The sequence below is a fragment of the Rhea pennata genome, chromosome 2 (assembly GCF_028389875.1).
Source record: "Rhea pennata isolate bPtePen1 chromosome 2, bPtePen1.pri, whole genome shotgun sequence".
Lineage (NCBI taxonomy): Eukaryota > Metazoa > Chordata > Aves > Rheiformes > Rheidae > Rhea > Rhea pennata.
In genome coordinates, this window is record NC_084664.1 from 45,684,840 (window position 1) to 45,705,580 (window position 20,741).

Here is a 20,741-nt window from a genome sequence, read left to right on the forward strand (position 1 = left end):
AGCTACACTTACAAGAGTGCTTCAATTTGTGAGCCAGCAGTATGAATGTCAGACAACACGATACACACAGGGACTCTGGAAGGAATAATGAGAAAAGAGCGTCCTGGAGAACCAGAATAAATCCTGATTCAAGGCATCTTCTGGGGATGGGGAGAGGGAATCTATTTCCTGTTTAATAAATCGTACTACCACAACCAAAATGACAAGCTCAGTTTCAGCTGTTTCTCTTTGCTCCACCTATCCAACATCCAGATACCACTTCTACCAAAAACTCGTATCTTCACCCAAGATTTTTTAGGTTAAAAATCTTATTCCTTCTCCCTCTTTCTTTTACTTTTTTAAGGGTTAGTGTTCCAGGTCACCAAAGACAGGCTGCTGATTTCAGGAAGCTGGCCCACAAAACAGAGAACTCTATACTACAAACTGAGTTTTGCTCCCTCACTCATACCTGTCTTCTCCAGGGTACTCCCTTCTCAGTCAATCATGAGTTCCCCGAGTAAAGTAATACCTCAAGTTACACACACAACTCAGTATCTTATATCAGCAAGACAGGAGAAGACCAGACCCTTTTTCTTTTTCTTTTTTTTTTTTTTAACTGACATTTTATAATTCAGAACAAATCATAAATGGCTCAGATCAACTGCAATATGATGCTGAGAACAGTTAAAGCAGCTGCTGCTCTTTACCATCTTGCTGCAAAGCCTGTGCTTCCACATCACATTTGGTTGTACCAGGCGGTCAAGAAATACCTAAAAAAAAACCCTAACAAAACAAGCTGCAGTTTATCAGCGAGCAATGACAACTCTTGCAGCAATATTCTTATCTATCCCTTTGTCTTAAAAGCACACTAAGAACTGCAGATGGCTTACCTGAACAACAAATCACACAACTTCTTAGCAGAAAGCAAATTTAGATAGTTTAAACATTTAGCTTAATGGACATAACGAGTAACAGATTTGGAAAATACTTTCCGAAGGCAGAACTGGAAAAAGATTAAAGTAACAAGTAATATAAAATTAAACCTGGTTTAGCCCAGGATTTTTTGAATTGTATTCAAACTCATGTATGAAAGAACTGGAAAAAACAAATGGTTTTACTTATGTCCCCAGCTTCTACCCCAACACTGTTAAAGGGAATATATTTTAATGTAAGCCTTTTCAACTGCCAAAGACCATTCACATATAAAAAACTGTTTCTTCAGTGCTCTCAGAACTTCCTTCTGGTTCTCCAGGTTTCATTCACTCCAGGTGCCCAACAATCTGCAGTCTCAGGGTGAAGGGTTTTCCTGGAGGATGACACTGATAGATAAAGCAGAGGGTGGAAGCTAGCAAAGTTGGCATAGTGAGAGACTTTCAGTACATCTAATGCCTAACAAACCACTGTACCAATCCTTTGCAGAGGCTCATTCTAGAACTGCCCTTTATCAAGCGAATGCCACAAAAGCACAAATCAGTAGGCTGAAGCAAGATAACACAGACAACTTTTGTCCACAGTCCCTCAACAGGAGAAGGTGTCAGAAAACACTACAGAATTTTTCAGCTCAGAGAAGAGTCAGCTGTACCTGGAGAAGCCCAAGAGCAAACAGCAACATGGAATCAAGACCAAGCAGCAAGCAAATCTAGCGGTCCTACAGTGGTGTTTCAAATCGGTATAAAAAACAAACAGCTTTTTCTGTCACCAGAAGATACGAACATATACTGACAATCTGTTAATTGCTTTTACAACCAGAAAAGAGACTGTACACTTGCCACAGTCCTCTGACTCTGTCCAAAGGACCTCAGAGATGCAAAAGCCCAGAGCAATACGTAAACATTTTTCTAGTTTTCAGAGTGCACTTCTGTATAAAGCCTAGTATTTTAACACCTGTTTCAAAAAGTAGGGTATTATAAAGCAAAACATACAGCAAGTAATTAACAAAAGCATCCACCATCACACATAGCTTGCATCTAATCAATGTGACAAGTCTCAGATACAACAGAATTGGCCTACAGAGACCTAGCACGCTTACCTCTGCATTTGGCTGGAGTGTCTGCCCATCTTGGGCCGCTGACGGTACTATTGCCCATGTAATGTTCGCACTAGCAGATGATAATGAGCTGAGGGCACCATTCTTCATTTGCTCCATGGAATGTGACTTGGGGCCAGGCCATCCCAGGATACCTTCTAAAGCAGAAAGCAAGTGTTTACTTACAAAAGTTAAAGATTTTTTTCCAATCCTCTCATCATTCTGCTAATGTAAACGAACTGTTACCTGTTCTCCACTTCAACGCAGTTTTACTTCAATAACAAAAATACTGTAGTATCTTATATACCAATTTATCTATGATAAATATTTTTAAATAGACAGTCAAATTAAAGAGCAACATTTTGAAATGCTATTCTTACCACCAGACATAATCATACAGAAAAAGTACAGAAACTGGAACATCTTGGTAATTAAAGCCAACTAGTGTTCTCTACTCAGTATTTTAATAGTTACAAAATCATCCGAGTAAATATTCTTGAATCTAATATGGTGCAGAGGTTTGCCGCATCTCAGAAGTACGGATGAGTACAGAAAAGTAACCAGTCATTTATCTATTGCACCACACCCCAGCCCAGGAATCAAGTCAGATAACATGCTACCTTTCCCTTCATTTCTTCTATCAGAAACCAGAGTTTTAGCTTAGTAGCTGTATTTCATTTCCATCCATAGTATTAAGAGCTCTGACTAGATTAAGTGTTAAAATGCTTCTCCCATCCCAAGACACACAGTTTAGAAGAGGTCTCATCAGAAAGATGTGTATTTAACTTATTAAATACACATCAAACAGAACTAGACATCAGAAGAACCCCGACTTCTGGAGGCACCTGGATTGCAGCACAGGCCAGTCTTTAAGGACGACAATACAGAAAGATGGATCAGCTGAGAGGGGTTACATGATCGTTCCACCCACCTCACAGCTCTAAAACATAGAATCTACATTAAAATCTGTAGCCCTCAGTGTAGGGCTTAGATTTCTGCTATTAATTACATAGTGTTATAAAATGTAGAGTTACAGATAATAAAATTGAACTTCTCAAGTCATTACCATAATAAGCATATGAAAACATGGTTAGTGCCATAAGGAGGATCTCTCTCTCTCTTGTAGTTGCCAACTTTTTAAGATAATCCAAATTAACAGAAAGTATATTACAGAATACCTAATTTCACCTCTCCATCTCACCAGGTGTTACCAGAGGCTGCCTGCTAAATATAGTCAATAGTTTGATCTGGTGATGTAATGCTGTGTATATTTCTTAATATTTCTGCTTTTTAAAATAGAACATGAATCCTGTAGCTGAACTCCTGCTAAATTTAAAGATAAAATAATCACAGAACATTCTTCTCTTCATCTCATGGCACTAAGTTATCTTCTAAATCACAGGTCTTTGAAGAAAAAATGTGTTACACTACAATCACAAATTATTTCAGTGGTTCATACTGTTCTAGACCACAGTATGTTCAAGTACAAGTCTACAGCATAACATATTCTAGAGAAGACAAATTTGTTTTTAAAGAAAAAAGTGTCTTAAATCACTTGGATAGTGAATAAAGATTTTTGTAATATATTCCTACTTGAGTTCCATATAAAACACTGAACAGTTTCTCCTTTGCTTACTTGACAGCTTATACCATGAATGTTCCATGTTTCCCTGCAACAACTGATGACATGTCAAAACTAAAAACAGGTCTACTTGCTCAGCATGATTTTGCTGAAACCATCTTTTGCTGAAGAAAGCATGAATAAATAGTTAATTATAAAACAATTGTCAAAGATCAGAGAAGTTAACATGAAAAAAAGGAAAAAGGGTTTTCTTAATACATATTTTTCATATCACTCAAATTTCCCTTTGACAGAGGAAGCGCATCTCTGTGGCTCTGCTGTCAGGCTTCTACCATGACATACTGCAAAGGCTTTTGTACTGCAATGACTTTGAGAACTATGCCAGAAGATGTTTTAAATCTGGGTTGAGTTTTGCAAGCCATGCTGGAGAACACATGTGAACATACCTACATTTGGTTGGCTCCACACTTTGGTCCTACGCATCAGGAAGCCAATTTCTGTCCCCATTCTAAAAATGGGATTACAGCAACACATAAATGATATCAGTATACAGGGCAAGGAATGGAGAGTACGATTGCAATCATAATGTCTTTTATCTTGCACTTCAGCCCTTGAAGGATTTGCCACTACGAACAAGGGATATCCCCAACTCCCTCAAAATAAACTCAGAGGATAACCCTCAAGATTATTCTGGCAGATTCATAAAGTAGCGTCCCTCCACATGAGAAGAAGAAAGCATACATTCAGTGCTGAAGGATAAAACTGAATTTAAGAAGCTCAGATGAAGTCGATTCCTTAGAAGGAATTCATAAAGTTGTAAACTGGTATTTAAAAAAAAAAAAAAAAATCTTTTGTGAGGTTAACTAGCACAGATTATGGTGGGGAGGGGAGAAGCAAGAGGTTAAAATAAACTTGTTTCATTTTTGGTCAGCTACAAAGAGTTTTATGGAGCACACCTGTGCTTCTCATTCTTTGTTATTTAACAGTTACCAGTCTTAATTTCTTGTTCTGCTCCTCCCTGTCAAACAGCTAAATATTGGATTACTACTACTATTTTTCAGTTAGAGAAGCTAAAAAAATTGAAGCAACTTCTCTTTACGCAAGTTTGAAAGAAAGTCATCCAAGCCACTCCCTTAGGCCATCTCTCCAAAGTAATACATTTGGCCTTCACCCTACAGAATTAATTTTTTAAATGAATATATTTTTAAAATCTTGTTTCTGCAAACAAACACAAGAAAGCCACTACTTGAATAAGCACCTCACTTCAAAAGGAATTTATTGAAAATGTAAACATTTACATATTTTTAAAAACACTGTAACAGTTTTCTTCAGTACAAACACATTTAATAAGGAAAAAAAAGGGAAAAAAATCATTTGCTGCTTCATCATTCTCCCTACAGTTTAAACTCTCTTACAGAAATAGAATCTATTAGAAGTATGCAAGCATATTTTCCCACTTGTCCCAAGAAAAACTGCTACTCTCACAGAACAACAAGTTCTGTCAGTTTAATCAAATTTTTAAAATACTTTTTGAATTGATCTTAACAACACATTCAGTCCTAACCAACAATAACAGGATGCCAAGAATCAAAGTCTAAAGAGTAAAGCATATCTGCTTCCCCAAATCTCTTCATATGGGAAAAATAATTTTGTAATATTGTATTTGCTTGGAATCTAACTGCGGACATATGCAGCCTCCTAGCAAAACAGAAATGAAATTCCTTTGGCATATTCCAATTAAAGAGACAGTAAAAGATATTAGTCATACACTACAGTAGCCTAAATAAATAAGAATATTAAAAGTCAACTCTCTGAGCAAGTTTGAAAACTTCCATGCCTGGTTTCAAAGTGCCATGGGAGAATCTCTGACAATCTTTAATCTGCCAGTCTTGCTCTGAGATATCAGCATGCTTGTATCATCCAGAGGGAGTTGTCATATATCTAATATAGCACCATGCTTCTCAGACAAAGGCAAAGTGCTAAGAGAGAATTCATTAAAAATAATCAAAAAAAGATCAAATAAATCAAAATAGAATCTCTGTATATAAAGTGAGAAGCCCTGAAAACATGGGTCCTTCTTTATTCAATTGTATATCCAAAGCGTTCTCATCTGCACCAGCATAAATTACTCTTACCAGAAAATGGTATATTTCCTCAACTTACAAAGTAGTGTATACATTTACAACAGAGAGAGATTTACTCATGAGAGGAAACACAATTGTCTGTATTCTGTATTTCAGGATCTTAAGTTTAATTATACTGATGCTGCTAAAAGACAAACAAACTAAGCAATTATTTGTTCTCTGCTCCTTATAAACCCAATGTATTTTATTGGAATTTACTCCCCATCACCCAAACTAAGCCACCATCAGTAAATAATTTCACCCATACTTATGTCACTCTAAATAATTGTCTGTCACTAATTCATTGCTATCCTTTTAAAAACTTCATGTGAAAAAAATGTATAAAAAATAAACACACTATGAAAAAGAGAAAAAAAGATTTATCTTTAATTGGTAAGAAAAGGATTTTTTTTTGACACACTTCATAATTCTAAAGAAAATTTCCAGAAAGACATTCACAAGATATGATATAAAAGCATTCACTGCTACTCAGTACTTTACTGTTTTCTTTAGACTATTAACAGCACTACACTAATTAAAACAAAACATTGGCTTTTAGAATAAACAATGGGAAAATTGTAATGAACATACCAAATCCATTACTAGTAAAGTCAACAGAATCTATTCTGCGTATTGATTTCATAGTTCCCACAGCGCAAACCCAAGCCCTGAGCTGAGGTTGCAGTACTGGCATATTCAGAGGACTGGATTTGGGGGAAAATGCTCAGATGTGAAAAGTAAGTTAAGCTCACCAACTGAGTTGTAACTGAAAAGGCCAAAACTGTTTTGCAGTTCCTCTAGAAGTTTAGTTCATGTGTACATGCAAAAGGAGGGTTCTTATAGAAAGTATTCAAAATTAGCTTCCTTCCTGCTCCCCCTTGAACACCAGTTTCCACTGTGACCAGTGGGCAGCAGACAAATCTACCAAGGCACAGGGGGGCTCCTCTGCACAAGCAGAGTAAGGCACCCAGCCACAACCTACGCTTGCTTCCCTATAGCAATGCTAGAGCTCACAGAAATCCATTTATTGCTGATGGCATCGCACGGTGTGTGCATCTCACAAGGCACAAAGATTGAACAAGATTAGATTTGAATCCTGTCCCTACTCACAGAGGTATGATAAAATTTGCAACATGCAGCCAAGAGATGGATGCACCAGTTTTGTCACTCCACTGAATCCTACAGCAGGCAGAAAGCAGCAACAGCAAGTGGCATTTGCACACCTGCTTTTCAGATGAAAAGGACAACATATTATTTGCTAATACTGCGCAGGGACTAGAAAATAATGTTATTTCCGAAAGAAAGAACAGCATATAGGGAATAATGTATTTCTACATAAAAAGAACAGCAAACATATTTTAGTTATTCCCAAGAGAAGCAAGTTTAGTGCTAATTCATTTAAGAGAGACCTGAATGACCATGCAGAATTTAGCAAGTTGAAGAAATAAGCAAGAATTTATTCCCCTCTCTCCTCACCTTTCCCTGCCCTCTCTTATTTTTTAATGGGAAAGAGGATTCCTCTCATTATTCTCTCCTCCCACCATCTCAACTACAGAAGAATGCCTAGTTGTCATTTGTCACCAAGTTGAAAACATGCAGGTCTCGTCTCCCCTGTGAATTTCTTTTCTCAATAAAAAGACACCCGAGAACCTGCTCAAACAAAGTTCAAGTGCACCCCATGATCCCAGAATCATCCTTAGTCTATTTGCTGTCTTAAGTGGCATTTGCACACTCCAGCATTTCCAAACTCCAATAAATTCATAGTGAAGGTGGGTTAGTTTTTTGTTTCAAAAAGAAATTTCTCAGAAAATTCTTTAGCTCTACTTTACAGTTCAGAAAAGTGAGAAAGAAAAATGTGTGAGTGGATTCCTCTCTGGGAGATGCTTTATTCATTAAATGAATGTCTAATGTGAAACATAAATTTAAAAGACTAATATATCCGTATGGGCTGCTGACTGTAAGACAGGATTCTATCTACCCAAAACATAGAATAGAAAACAGCCTTAAAATACAACAATGAGGTGAAAGACTGATGTTAAAACAAGATCAGACACTCAAGTTTGCTGTGCTCTTAATCTGTGAGAAAGGAAAAGATGTTCAGCAGAGCAGTCAATAGGTTCTACAGATCCTTCTGTCCAAGGCTACTATAAGATAAAACAACACTGAAGTTTTAAAGTTTCAAGTAAAGACAATTTTCTTCTCCATGGTTTTAATAAAAAAGCACCTTTTTCTTGTCTGCATACTAAATGAACTCAAGCTTGTTGCAAAGCACTTAATGCCAAATAGCAAGTACTATATGTAAATTATGACTCTCCCTGGAGGGGAACACACATATGTGCGCGCACGCACACACACATCTTGAAACTTTTCTTCCATCTACAAAAAGAACAAAATCCCAAAACCCAAACAAACTTGTGGAGATAAAAGCAGTCCTCCTTCCTTACTTCACACTGCAAAGTAAATGGCAACTAATACTTTTCAGACAACACAAATAATAATCTTCTACAGTACATTTTTCAATGTAAGAAAGATGACAAAGAACCAGATATCGATGCACGTATCTTTAGTAATGACAGGTAGAAATGAATTTGACATTATTATGACTCAAAAATGGAAACATAAGAGTAAATTCTTTGACAGAAATTTGATTCACTGACTGTTCTTGTTGATGCAGTTCCAATAAATAAATAAATAAATAAGCACTGGCAACAGAAAGAGGATCAAGCATCATAAAAAATTTCTTTGAAGCTTTAGAGTAGAAAGCTTGTATTAACGATCCTTCAAGACAAGACTGAAGGCTTCAGTGTAATCTTCACGACTGCTTGTAGTCTTGAAGTCTAAGACTGACAACTCATAAAACACATAGAAATAAGGAGCAAAAATCATATCTTACATAAATTACTCCACAACAATATCATGAATAATTTAAAGTCAACACCTATACAACCTAGAAGCTGGAAGAGATTCTGTACGGCTGAATGCCAAGCTGCTCTCCTTCCACTGACACTACTGAAAAATGAAACTAAAATATTTTGTCTTCTTTCTCTTGATGTAGTTTATTTTTTCTTTTTAAAACAGTAAAGGTCAGTAAATATGTTTCAAATAGTAAGCGTTTAATAATAATCTTCCTGGTGTATTACCTAAGCACTACATCAGATACTCTCAGGTACTTAAGTCCTTGCTTTAGAAGCCTGCAATAAGGTTACAAGGCCTACAGCACACAGAAAAAAGTTAGCATTCCTTACACCAATCAGCAATAGCGACTTCAAAAATACAAGCAGAGCGCACATACTGGGAAACACGCATATCTGCTTTCCAGGCAGTTTTCTCTCTTTATGGCATAACAGCAAGAGCTTTTGATGGTATGTGAAAGTAAACTCAAGGGCAACTTCCGCTCGGCTAGGCTGAACAGTAGATTACTTCTCATGTTCTGCATAAGCAGGCTTGCCCTGCTTTGCTGACCAGTTTTGATGAACTGAGGACTACAGGCAAGGAAGTGAGTTGTCAGATTTCTATCTTGTCTGTCTACACAAAACCCTGGAGATCCTGCCCCTGCAATGCCAGCTACCTTCCCAAGGAGTTATTCAGCTAACATCGTGGACCCTACACGGGCAGGTAATGAGACAGCACTGGAACAGCAGCACTTGGCTTTTGGTAATACATGCCACAGGGCCATCCCATCACATGTGAAAGACGGTGTTTTAGGCTTCCCAGAGGAACGTATGGCTGTTAAACTGAGTCATTTTCACTTGACAGCTTCAAGAGCAGAGAGTACGGGTCCTCCTTTGGTTGCATCTTCTGGGTCTGAAATTAAAAGAGTTTACCTGGAGGATACAGAACCAAAATTAAATATATTATCTTCCAGAATTAGTTTTTGCTAGAGGATTACTTAAAGGCATTAGTCTGATTAGTATGAGTTTATGCAGCTTTGATGACTCAGAACCCTCCACCAACTGCAGAAATGATAAGGCTACCAAAGTAGGCCTGAACAAGATTAAGTGTAGGAAAATCAGTAATCAGGACTTTTAGTCCAGGTTCTTTCAGGCAACTATGTTGCATAACACAGCCTGAGTGGGAGGGGAAAGAAAAAATAAAATATTTGTAGATTCTTTCAGTCAGGGAAAGAAGAGACTAAATATTTCAGTAGCTTTTAGTTCCTCTCTTAAAAAAAAAAAAAAATTACATACAGAAGTATAAACGGAAGTACACACCGAAGAATTAACTGTTTGCATTTAGGCTCACAGTTACCAAACCAGTGCTACAGAACTTTGATTTCTAAAGGAGCTGAACAAATCTAAAGTCTTAGGGAGAAAAAAAAAAACATTTTTAATTAAATTTTATTAAATTAAACATTTTTAATAGCAGCTTTCAACTTATTTCCAAATGTGGAATTCCCCTACAGCAGTTACTAATGTAATGTTACGTTTGCTTTTCTCTATTATTGTGCATAGACTCCTCAAAAAATTATCATCTAGACAAAATAAGACACTGATTTAACAGAAGACTATTTGGACACAGATTCATGGGCAAGTACAACTCAAGTCATCCACCACTGACAGTTCAGTTAGATCACCTGGACACGAAAAACAACTTCCAGGGGCTTAGTAACTGGAAACTGACTTTTCTTTAGCAAATGCTTTTCATTTTTGTTCCAAACTGTTCTCTTCCAAAATGAAACTATATCAAAGAATACAACAGAAATGTTGCTTATCATTACTATTCAGATGTGCATTTTTTTTGCATTTTCTAGAGGAAAACCAAAATGCAGAAAATAAAAACATATCTTTTTGGTAGGTTCATTTATGAAATATTTCAGAATCTGGATTAGGGAGAGCCCCAGTACCACAGTACAGGTGTCAGTTTTTACACCGGTTTTGCCAAGAACCCTTCCCCTCCCCCCCCTTTTTTTAAATACATCATTTGCCTACTTCTCAGCTGATGCTCTCACATTTCTATTTTCCCCACAATGGAAATTCTTCAGAAGGTTTCTTAACCTGTTGTTTCAGCAGCCCTGGAGGCCATATTCTGCCCTGCAATAAGCCTACAGTAAGTAAGAAAGTTTGTTTTTCAAGTGTCTACTTGAAACTGGATTTTGTTGCTATTGAAGCCCATACAGAAATGACGAAAAGCCATCCCAAATCCAAAATTCTGCTATTGCTGCTCCTCTTGTATCAAGTTCCAGCTCTTAGATTAAGCAGTGCAGTTTGTATACAAGGAACCACTGACCACCCTTTCAGGAAAATAAAGGTCAAACTTCCTATATTGTAGACATACACTCAGAATGGAGTGAATTAAAAAAAAAAAAAAAAAAAAAAAAGCACAACACATTACATAAGGACTCGGAAGGATGCAGATCTAAATGCAGAAGCACTCTGTCTTTTTAGGCTCATAGTAATCTATCATAGACTTATTTAAAAAGCACCAGGGAGACCTCTTTCCAGATTTAAAGAAAATCACAGGTTGGAATGAATCTGCCTTAGTATATTTCCATTAAAAATTACAAATATGATTTTCACTACCATAGCGCATAATATTAAATATATTTTTAATCAAATAAATCACCATTGTGGTTTAAGTCTCTATAAAAAAAATACCAAACAGATTCTGTGCTATCACTGAGAATATAGGCTTTTCTCCCTGTTCTCCATCCCTCCAGGCCCCTCTTTTTTCCTGCTTTCTTCAGAACCTGATTTCCCTGAAAAGGCTTATGAAAACCTGTTTTTCCTTCTCTTTTCTGATTTCAACAGCTTTTGCAGACTTTTTTTAGGCAAAACAAAAATGCCAATATTGGATGCTGTAGAAGCTTACATCCTGTTCATTCTAATTTGCCTCTTTGAGAAGGAGTTCAATTTGCCTACTTTGAGACTACAATAATTAAAAAAAAAAAAAAAAAAAAACACAAAAAAATACCCAAGACAGCTTGTGCTCACCTGATGACAATGTCCTATTATGGTGCTGACCCACTTGATGCATGCTCTGCTGTAGTAAAGTCAGGCATTCTCCAAGGCAGCTCAGGGTGGCAGCAGAGGTAGCTTTTAAAAGCAGCAAGTCCTGATCCAAGGCAGAAAGGGGCCCAGAACTTGGAAGAGCTTCAATGGCTTGTACAAGATTCTTCTGTTGTCCCTCTACTTGGCTCATGATCTGTAAAGGTTCAAAACCATCTGCTGTCATATGAAATACCACTATGCAGCTGTTGAGTTCTTATGGGTTGATATAGTAACTAAATGTAAAGAACTACCATAAATGAGCATTAACATTCTGATCCAAACATACCATATGCTTATCTACAAAAATGAAGGGTTTGAGGCTAGCATAGGCCTGTAAAAATGTCAACACTATCTTAAAGAAAACAATCTCTTAAATAAGTTCATAATAGGGTTAATTCTGTCACTCACACTTTCTATAAGTCTTCCTAAGGAAAAGTATAAACATTCTACCTCCTTCTACATTATTAAGTTAGGGTTAGATTTTCTTTCCTTAGTGTGTGATCTGAGACACCAGAAGAACCCTAAGCTGTTCTCTTGCCTTCTTTCCTTTATGAACCATTTAACCACAGTCTAAGACAGGGCATTTTACAGTTTACAGACATTATCATAGGATGCAACTTAGAGTACTTATTTACTATCAGATACAAATACCAGATGTCAGGAAGAAAGTTAATCTGTTTCTAGATATGGACCATCAAGAGGAAGTTGAAATGCATGCTTGCACAGCAGATAAAATAATGTTATTTGAGTAGGTTGTTCTTTAAACAAATTGGCAAGCTTCCAGAATCCTTCCTACAGCTGAAAGAGAAAGATACTTAAAATCTCTCTCTCCATTTTCACAGCCTGTAGGAAATCATACATGCACATGACAAGTCTCCTCTTCCACTTACCTTTCTTGAAGACCAGAAGCCACCTACATCTACTACACTGCATCTGGCAGTGTCTTTCAAATACACCACAATCATACCCACCTGGACCAGAACACAAATTAAATCAGGATTGTTTTTCCTTAAAGCACTGAGATCCTAACAGCCTACATCTAAAGACCCAGAGTTTAGGCATCTAATCTCAGAGGGATAATTTGAGAATTATGTCATCTGGCTGGACATCCTCAAATAGTACTGATTTACTCCTTACAAGTTTGTCATGGTATCTGATCAATGTACCCAAAAAAACAAACAAAACACACACACACACACACACACAAAACCCACAAACAAGCAAACAAAAACTACTGGCACAATTTGTGCTCTCTCCACCCCCTGCAAATTTGAAGCATTTGCTCAATTACAATGTACACTACAACATCTAAATAATAATTTTGGTTAAGCCATTCAGATCTTTCTTGAACAACTCAGCATCAAGTCTCTCTCATTCTTCATTACTGGTCATCAACTTGCCGAGACATGCCACAGATGACACAATATCAGGTAGAAACTTTTCCCTGTAGATGTAGAATCTATCAACAAAAACCTGAGGCTTGATCACCTGTGGAAGCTCTCCCATTTAACCATACTGAATAATGGTTATAGGTTGCAGTATGCTGAACTTACTTCCCCTAAAACCTGATTTTCAAATCTTTCTACTTTCAGTAAAACTATAGGATCCCGAAAGGTAGATGAAATAAAAATAACCTACCACCCCTCTGCCAGACTGATATAATGGTAGAAATTTATTTTCTATTTCTAGAAGCTCTCAGACTTGCAGCACTCAAAAAACTGTAATTTCTTTGGTCAAAATTAAAGAAAAGTAGGACAGTCAAGTGCCAATCATTCCTCCCAAACTCCAGCCAACTGGAAGAAAATGCTGGGGGGGGGGAGGGTGCTGATAAATAAATAAATAAATAAATAATCAATCAATCTACATTATGTATATGTACCCGGAGAGGTATTTCTAAACAAAACATGAAGGATACTCCATCAATAGTACTTTAGATCACCTTCCCTCGCCTCTCGGCATATTTTGCTAAATCTGGTATTTTTAGGCAATCTAAGCAGGAAACTATTTAAAGAAAAAAATAATCAATCTTTAACAGATTTCTGAAGCATGCAAATTCAATCTCACATGCTAAAGTTCAAACTCTAAACATGGCTAGAGATAAATAAATCAAAGCCTACTTCCTTCAGCTATCTGTATTCATACATGGCCCAGATTACTGAATGTGTCAACACTGATAACATTTACCATACGATGGATCACATTAACTGTAATGTTTCCGTAACAGCTTATTGATTCCCCAACTTAGCCTGAACAAAGAAACACACACATTTGGCTTAGTTATTACAGTGTTTATGAGACAGCGAGCATGTATATTTTCTTTTATGTAACGATTTTCAGATTAAATTCATGACAGGCTTTTCAAAGCAGGTTGGGAGTTGGCTTGTTTTCATTCTTCTTATTCTGCATCCATGCAGCATCTAACATAACCATCTCTTCTCCAATAAAGCCAAATAATAGTCCAGTCAGACTGGAGCCTGTGGGCACTAATGTGACACTTTATGTCAACAAGAAGTTTATATACTGGTTACAGATAGGAAAGGTACTTCTAGGCTAAGTCACAAGTTGATAAAAGACTGTTTTGCTATAATGTGTCTATAAAACTGAACTAGATGCAGGTGAAAAAAAAACCTACTCCTCTAAAGCATACTATTTTAAACTTGTATTCTAAAAGGAATGATTTCACTGTGAAAACTACAAACAAAAGTCTTGAAACAAATTATGAGTTTAATTAATACGATAATTAAAGGCATATAGTTGAGGTGTAAAAAAACTTTCAAAAAATTTGCCAGATATTATAAACAATAAAAATTCAAGTCCTATTTGACCAAACTACTGTATTGTAAAAAGGTATGATGAACTTCATGACTTGTGGTCCCCCTCACCCCCTCGCTTCTCTCTCTCTCTCTCTCTCTCTCTCTTTCTTTTTTTTTTTTTTTTTTAATTAAAGTGTGTGCTTCCTGCAGTCTCCCCACCCTGGGAGTATACATTGAGTGCACTGAACAGAAAAAAGGAAATTGAACACAAAGATGCAAATAACCATCCTTACAAATAAGTTAGAGTAAAATTAACTGAAAAGCTGTTGTAGGAAGAGAAGTAAGCAAATGTAGTTAAACTTCTTGCTGCAAGTTAATATAATGATATTTTAAGTGTCAACATTTAAAAACAGATACACTAACTTGAGCAAAAGTTAAATTCTTTTAGTTTTGGTAGTCATATATAAATTAAGCAACTGCAAAGGCTAGGAAGATTGGGAGGAACTCTGCTCTCAAATCATTGCTGAGAATTTACTCCTACGAGAATTTTTACAGCAAGCTCTGCACGGCCAATTTTGATTCCGTTTGTCAGACAAGTTCAGTCAGAAACCAAAGACACCGTGCGACACCACTCCAGGAACTGCTGGGACCTCAGGCACTGCTCGAGGTTAGAGAAGCCGCACACCAGGTAACTGAGCTCTGGAGCACAGGCAGAAGGTAGCTTCAGCGCTGAAACAAATACAAAAACACCGCATGCACATACACTCCCCCAAAAGCAGAGCCCGGCAAGATGCTCAAGGAGGCTCCACAGACACTGGTCAACTATATTCTTCCTAGATTAGAGGTAAATTAAAGTCAATTGTTCTCTCTCCCTCCATCCAAGACATAGTTATTGCTCAGGGTCTCAATATTCTCTAGCTGATTAAAATGTTTTAAGAGACCCTTTTGATTCATCCTTTCTATGTCACCTAGCTTCCCATTATACTTGGAAAGCTGGTAGCTCTTCTAGGGACCTGAGACAGCAGCAGACACCAAGAAAGGCAACTTCTCGATAAACATTTACTGCTCACATGCTGATCAAAACCGTGCTATTTAAGATGCTGCATAAACAGAACAAAAACTCCTCCATGCCAAAGAGCTGCAAAGTAGCTCCCTGTGGCTTAAGGGAAAGGGAAGCAGGCATACTCTTAAACTAACAGGTATTTTATTTTTTTAAAACATGCTTGATGCTTTTGTTTGCAAGTCATTGATAAAAGATCTAAAAAGAGTTATAGCGTGTTTTTTCTAAAAGAATAAGCTACCGAGAAGTTAACACAAAAGCATCTAACCATGCCAGAAAAAATTGATTGGAAACAGTATTCCTTAATAGGCCAGACAGCTATAGCAAGCTACAACAAAATCCTTTTATTTGTGAGTCTGCTTTTTGCTGGGGCGGGGGGAAGCACTCAGCATGTCTTTCAGGAACTAATTACAAAGGAGAACCAAGAACCACGTATTAGTTATGTTACACGATTTATCAACACTCAAGTTGATTGGTTCAAAACCAGAATGAAAAGCTTTAATTTGGAGAAAAGTTCAACAGCAACATTCCTTTTCCTAAGTGACTTGTCTGAGTTTGAATGACATTGTTCTAAGTGCAGGTACACTGGGTGGTTTTTGTGGCTTCCAGCTTCCCTTCCTCCCCACTTGAAAACAAAGACTGCTCAAAGTAGTAGTTCTCTGCTTTGACAACTGCAAAGCCTACTCATCCCTGCTTCCTCATCCAGTCTCAACCCATTTCTCTTCTTATTCCTGTTTCAGCTCTGGCACCTCCTGCTCACCGGTACACAAGTTCCCGTAATATGTATGTAATAGAAACCATGCATTCCAATTCATACCAGCCAGAATTCAGAAATTCAGAAACTGTATGCTAGATACAAAAGAAAAAAGAAAAAGGAAAGGATTATCAGGATTACATGTATTAAATTAATTACTTGTGTGCGTATATGCAACATTAGTGGGGCCACATCCAACCTACTGCAAAACATTCAGTAAGAGGGAGCCGCACAATCAGAAGACAGCATTTTATGTGCACGTCTTGCTTCTTCCTCCATCTTCAGCCCATAGTAACAAGAGAGCAAACAAACCACACTATATGTTCCCTATCAGCACACATACCTGAAGCCCCCCAAAAATTCAGACCTTTTAGCCAGTCAGAAATTCTCTTTTTTTCAATAGATAACACTAACCACACAGAAACCTGCCACTTGACGACACCCTCAGCAGAAGACCAAACGCAAGGAAACAGTCTCTAACATTTGCATCAGAAGGTCACCCCTTCTCTGCTGCTTGCTCCCGAAGAGCCATCTCCCAGCTGCTTGCCTGCCTCCTCCTCTCTCTGACTGATCTTAAAATTCTGCGCAATTGCGTTCCTGACTTAGCCCAGTCAAAGCAACTGGTAGTGACTCCTCTGCAACTGCACTTGCACCTCCCGGTTCTTTTCGCTGGGAATACACTGCCAACAATGATATATGGGACCATGTGATTATGTGACAAGACCCCAAAGAAACAGATAAGCAGAAATGACTCTGTTCTCAGAGACACCCACATAGTATATGAAAAGAAAAAAAACCTACGATACACATTTCTTTCCAGTCTGAGGCCACTTCAGACAAAACAAGAAGAAAGAATATTCTGCTACACAGTAGGTAAGCTAAGATCAGCTGCTACAAATTCATTTAAGAAATAATTAAGAAAAATTGAGGTCCTGTTTCTGCAGTAAAAGAAAAATTAGAGTAATTTAGTATTTTGTTAATGTGCTAGATGATATATCAATCTTTCCAATGCAGAGATGCCATCTTACAAATCCTGAATGTCAATTTTGACTTAAAGCTTCAATTTGTTTCTGAGACTACAGAGACACACATTCCTAGTCAAAATATAATAATAAACTCTTTGTTAAAGATTTTTCCTTCCATCCCAAAAACAAAGATAAATTGAAACATCGAAAGACGAAATCTGATTAGCCACCTCTAAATGGGCGAGTGCATGACTGCTTTTGACATGATTTTATTTAAAGTGGAAGTGCTTTTGTTATCCAGACTCCAAGACTAATACACTTAAGTCTTGCTTGTCCAGCCCCGACTGATGTTACAATGATCAGAACATTTTTCTTTGTAGAACTACTGATCTTACAGGATTTTGCTCAACTATACAGCACATCACAACAACCAAAAGCAAATACTAGCTCTGAGCCATCTACAAAACTGCCCAACCTACAGCAGTTGCTGGGGCATCCTAAAACACAGCGACTTCAAGCTCCCTGTTGCAGCAAACAGCATCAGCTGTATTACCTGAAAAAGGGCAAACAGACTCTCTCCACTTCTCATAGAGGCCAGATGCAGCATGGCAAGAAAGTAAGTAGTGCCATTCTACATAAAATATTTAAGTACTTGATCTTCCTATACTTCCTTTGGAACAGAAAACTACAGGAAGATTCTTCAGATCTTCCCAAACACAACGTGGATGATAAGAAATTCAGAATATAATGTGTGGGATTCTCCTTTTCAGAACTGAACTTCACACATATGGAATCCTTTTATAGTATGTATTAAAGACACTCCTACAAGTCTCTGTGAAAAAAAAGCCAATACACTCCGGAGCGAAATGAAAACATTCTTTCAGTGCTAGAAACCCACAGACATCCTGTATTGTCAAGTTTTCTGCAATACACTAAAAAGCATTCATCAAATAAACATTCAGCTGCATCAGTTAGTAACCCTCCTTCTCTACTGTACTACTTGTCTCTGCACAGGCTGTCAGGAACACCACTAGCAGCACATGGTCTGGTTACTTATCTCTAGGCATTTCCTCTGAAAGAGTCCATGTATTAAATATTGTTTTTAAATCCTTTTCATTGCTAACTGCATGCAAGTTTGAAACAATCATGTAAAAAACTGGAAGAACTGAACAGCTCAGTGTTCGTATGAAAATGGAGCATCTGTAAAAAATACAGGGTTTTGCTGGAAAAGCTTTGGACATTTAAATAATAACAGAAAAGCAACAGGTCTACTTTCTTGCCAACCATAAGTCAAATTGCTCTTGTGATAGGCTTACTCCCTTTAAAAGCAGACAAATAGTCAACTTGCTTACCTTCTTTTTTTTTATCTAAGTGTTATATAAAAACACAATTTCTCTCTCTCTCACACATACACACACACACTAACCAGAAGCTACAGCAAAAGATATTTTATGGAAGTATAGTTTTTTGCTTTTAAAATACCAGAATAAAAGCCAAAATATAAATATAATATGGCATTTTAAAATATAATGCCAAAATATTGAAAGAGGCTGGAAAGGGATATGAGAATAGGCCAGCTTTGGAACAACACTAGAATAGTCATAAATGCCATGAGTCTAGACCTTCATGACATTTTCTAAACAAACTTATACCACAAAGGTTTTTTTTCTTCTTTTTAATATAAAATATGGCTTTTCTTGAAAACAAAAGTAGAAGCATGAAGCAAGAGAAACCAGCCCACACAGGAAAAAGAAAAACAAGAGAGAGAGGGGAAAAAAAAAAAAAGGCCTTGTAAGCCATTATTTCTGACCTTGAGCAAGAGCTTCTCTTGCAATTTGCTCCTGGCATAGATTTGATCAGCACCAAGAAAAACTTTCATATTGCAAAAATGAAGTTAAAACAGACAATCAACTGTGTATCAAAGTATAATACCTAGATACACAAACTAAGTATATATGAGAAAGCAACAAGCAACTCCACTGTCATCAAGGCAATCACACCAGTCATTAGTCTGACACACTGGCTGTCAATTCAACTGAAATTCACAATTTCCATGAAACTCTCCTACTTGTAACTATTTGTTGTGAGAAAGGAAAAAGCATAAACATACAAATATGTAGAAAGACTATTTTAAATAAAATTGCCTGCTTGCTTTAGCTTGCTTTCAACTTCAGCTGCTGCAGAACTCAGAGCTGTCCATCAACAGCTCAATAGGTACACTGCTCCTAAGGAGAAGTCTGCCAAATAAAGATAACCTCTACAGCTGCAGTAAATGTTACGTTTGTTCCAATGCATGGCACTTTTGTTATGAGCTAAGCATTAATAACTAACAAAGCAAGACAAATTCTGAATAGGCTTAACTTGTGTAAAGCATTCCTAAATTTATTTGAGGTCATTTGGAGGTGGGTCTTAGTATTCAACAGAAACACAAAAATTCTGGTAAAGTCTTACAGGCTTTTCCCTAATCTTCAGTCAAGTCACATCCATAGATCTTATAATGAGATTCCATCAACAGCATGCAAGCTAGGAAGGCAAAATTAGATCTTAATATGTAACTAAATTGAAACAGCTATATGCAGAGGTTCTTGCCAAAGGCACTGCATCATACAACACGCCTCTTATAAACAGCATTTTGCTCTTCAGCTTTAGCAATTTCTGCGGCTGAAACATGTACAAGAAGAGATGACTACAAACATGTTTTCTTAAGTTTTACAAGTAACATGTCTGTATGTTTTGCCTACAATGAAACCAGGAGCTTTTGACAAAAAAGAGCCACTAACAGAACAGAATTCTATTCTCAAAACTGCCATCCAACCACAAAGCCACAGTAGCCTCCGTGAACATTACTATGCTAATGAGAAAAAAAAAATCATTTAAGGATCCTAGACTATTTAGTGAGATATTCTGAAAACATCTTGGAAAAAAAATGGAACCAGACAATGACATCCACATCAATTGTCCTGTCTTGATTATTACTTTCCTTCCATTACAGAGAAAAAGCACGTAATTCTCCATTATTATCACCTCAGGGTAGCAGCCTGCTTGACCTCAATCATTTTAAAGCAGCAAACAATCAACAGTAAAATTGGAATGACTCTGTTATATAATAGTTATTAGGGCTTAGACACACACTCTCTATCCATGGAGCTTCAAAGGAGCAAGTTAATTTTCACTTGGCATATAATTTGCAGACAGAGCCACAAAAAGTGACAGCACAAACAGAACTCTACCTCTGACAACCAGGATGGCAGCTAATCACCAGGGCCTATTTTTCTTTTCAGTCCCTACCTCTGCTTTCACATTTCTGTTTCTTTGAGAGGGGGAGGGAGGGACAACAAAATAACACAAAACAAAACAAGACCAGAAAACATTCTGCTCTCTTCTCTCCCAAAAGAAATCCACACCACCACTGCTTAAGGCAACAGCTAAAAAGCTAGTTGCTACGTATCTTCATTTTCTCGGCAGAAAACACAATTTCCTTTAGGGTTTTGTTTGGGGTCTTTTGCCCTCTT

General features: G+C 37.2%; 1 protein-coding gene across 2 annotated transcripts in view; it reads right to left on the bottom strand.

The window, feature by feature from the left end:
- OSBPL10 (oxysterol binding protein like 10) overlaps window positions 1-20,741 on the bottom strand; it is a 148,687-nt gene that overhangs the window by 40,997 nt on the left and 86,949 nt on the right. For both annotated transcript variants that reach the window (XM_062569365.1, XM_062569364.1), the window contains 2 exons: window positions 11,641-11,851; window positions 2,009-2,163 (listed from right to left, as the gene is read on the bottom strand). In XM_062569365.1, the coding sequence (XP_062425349.1) occupies window positions 2,009-2,163; window positions 11,641-11,851 (366 nt within the window). The remainder of the gene's footprint in view (window positions 1-2,008; window positions 2,164-11,640; window positions 11,852-20,741) is intronic.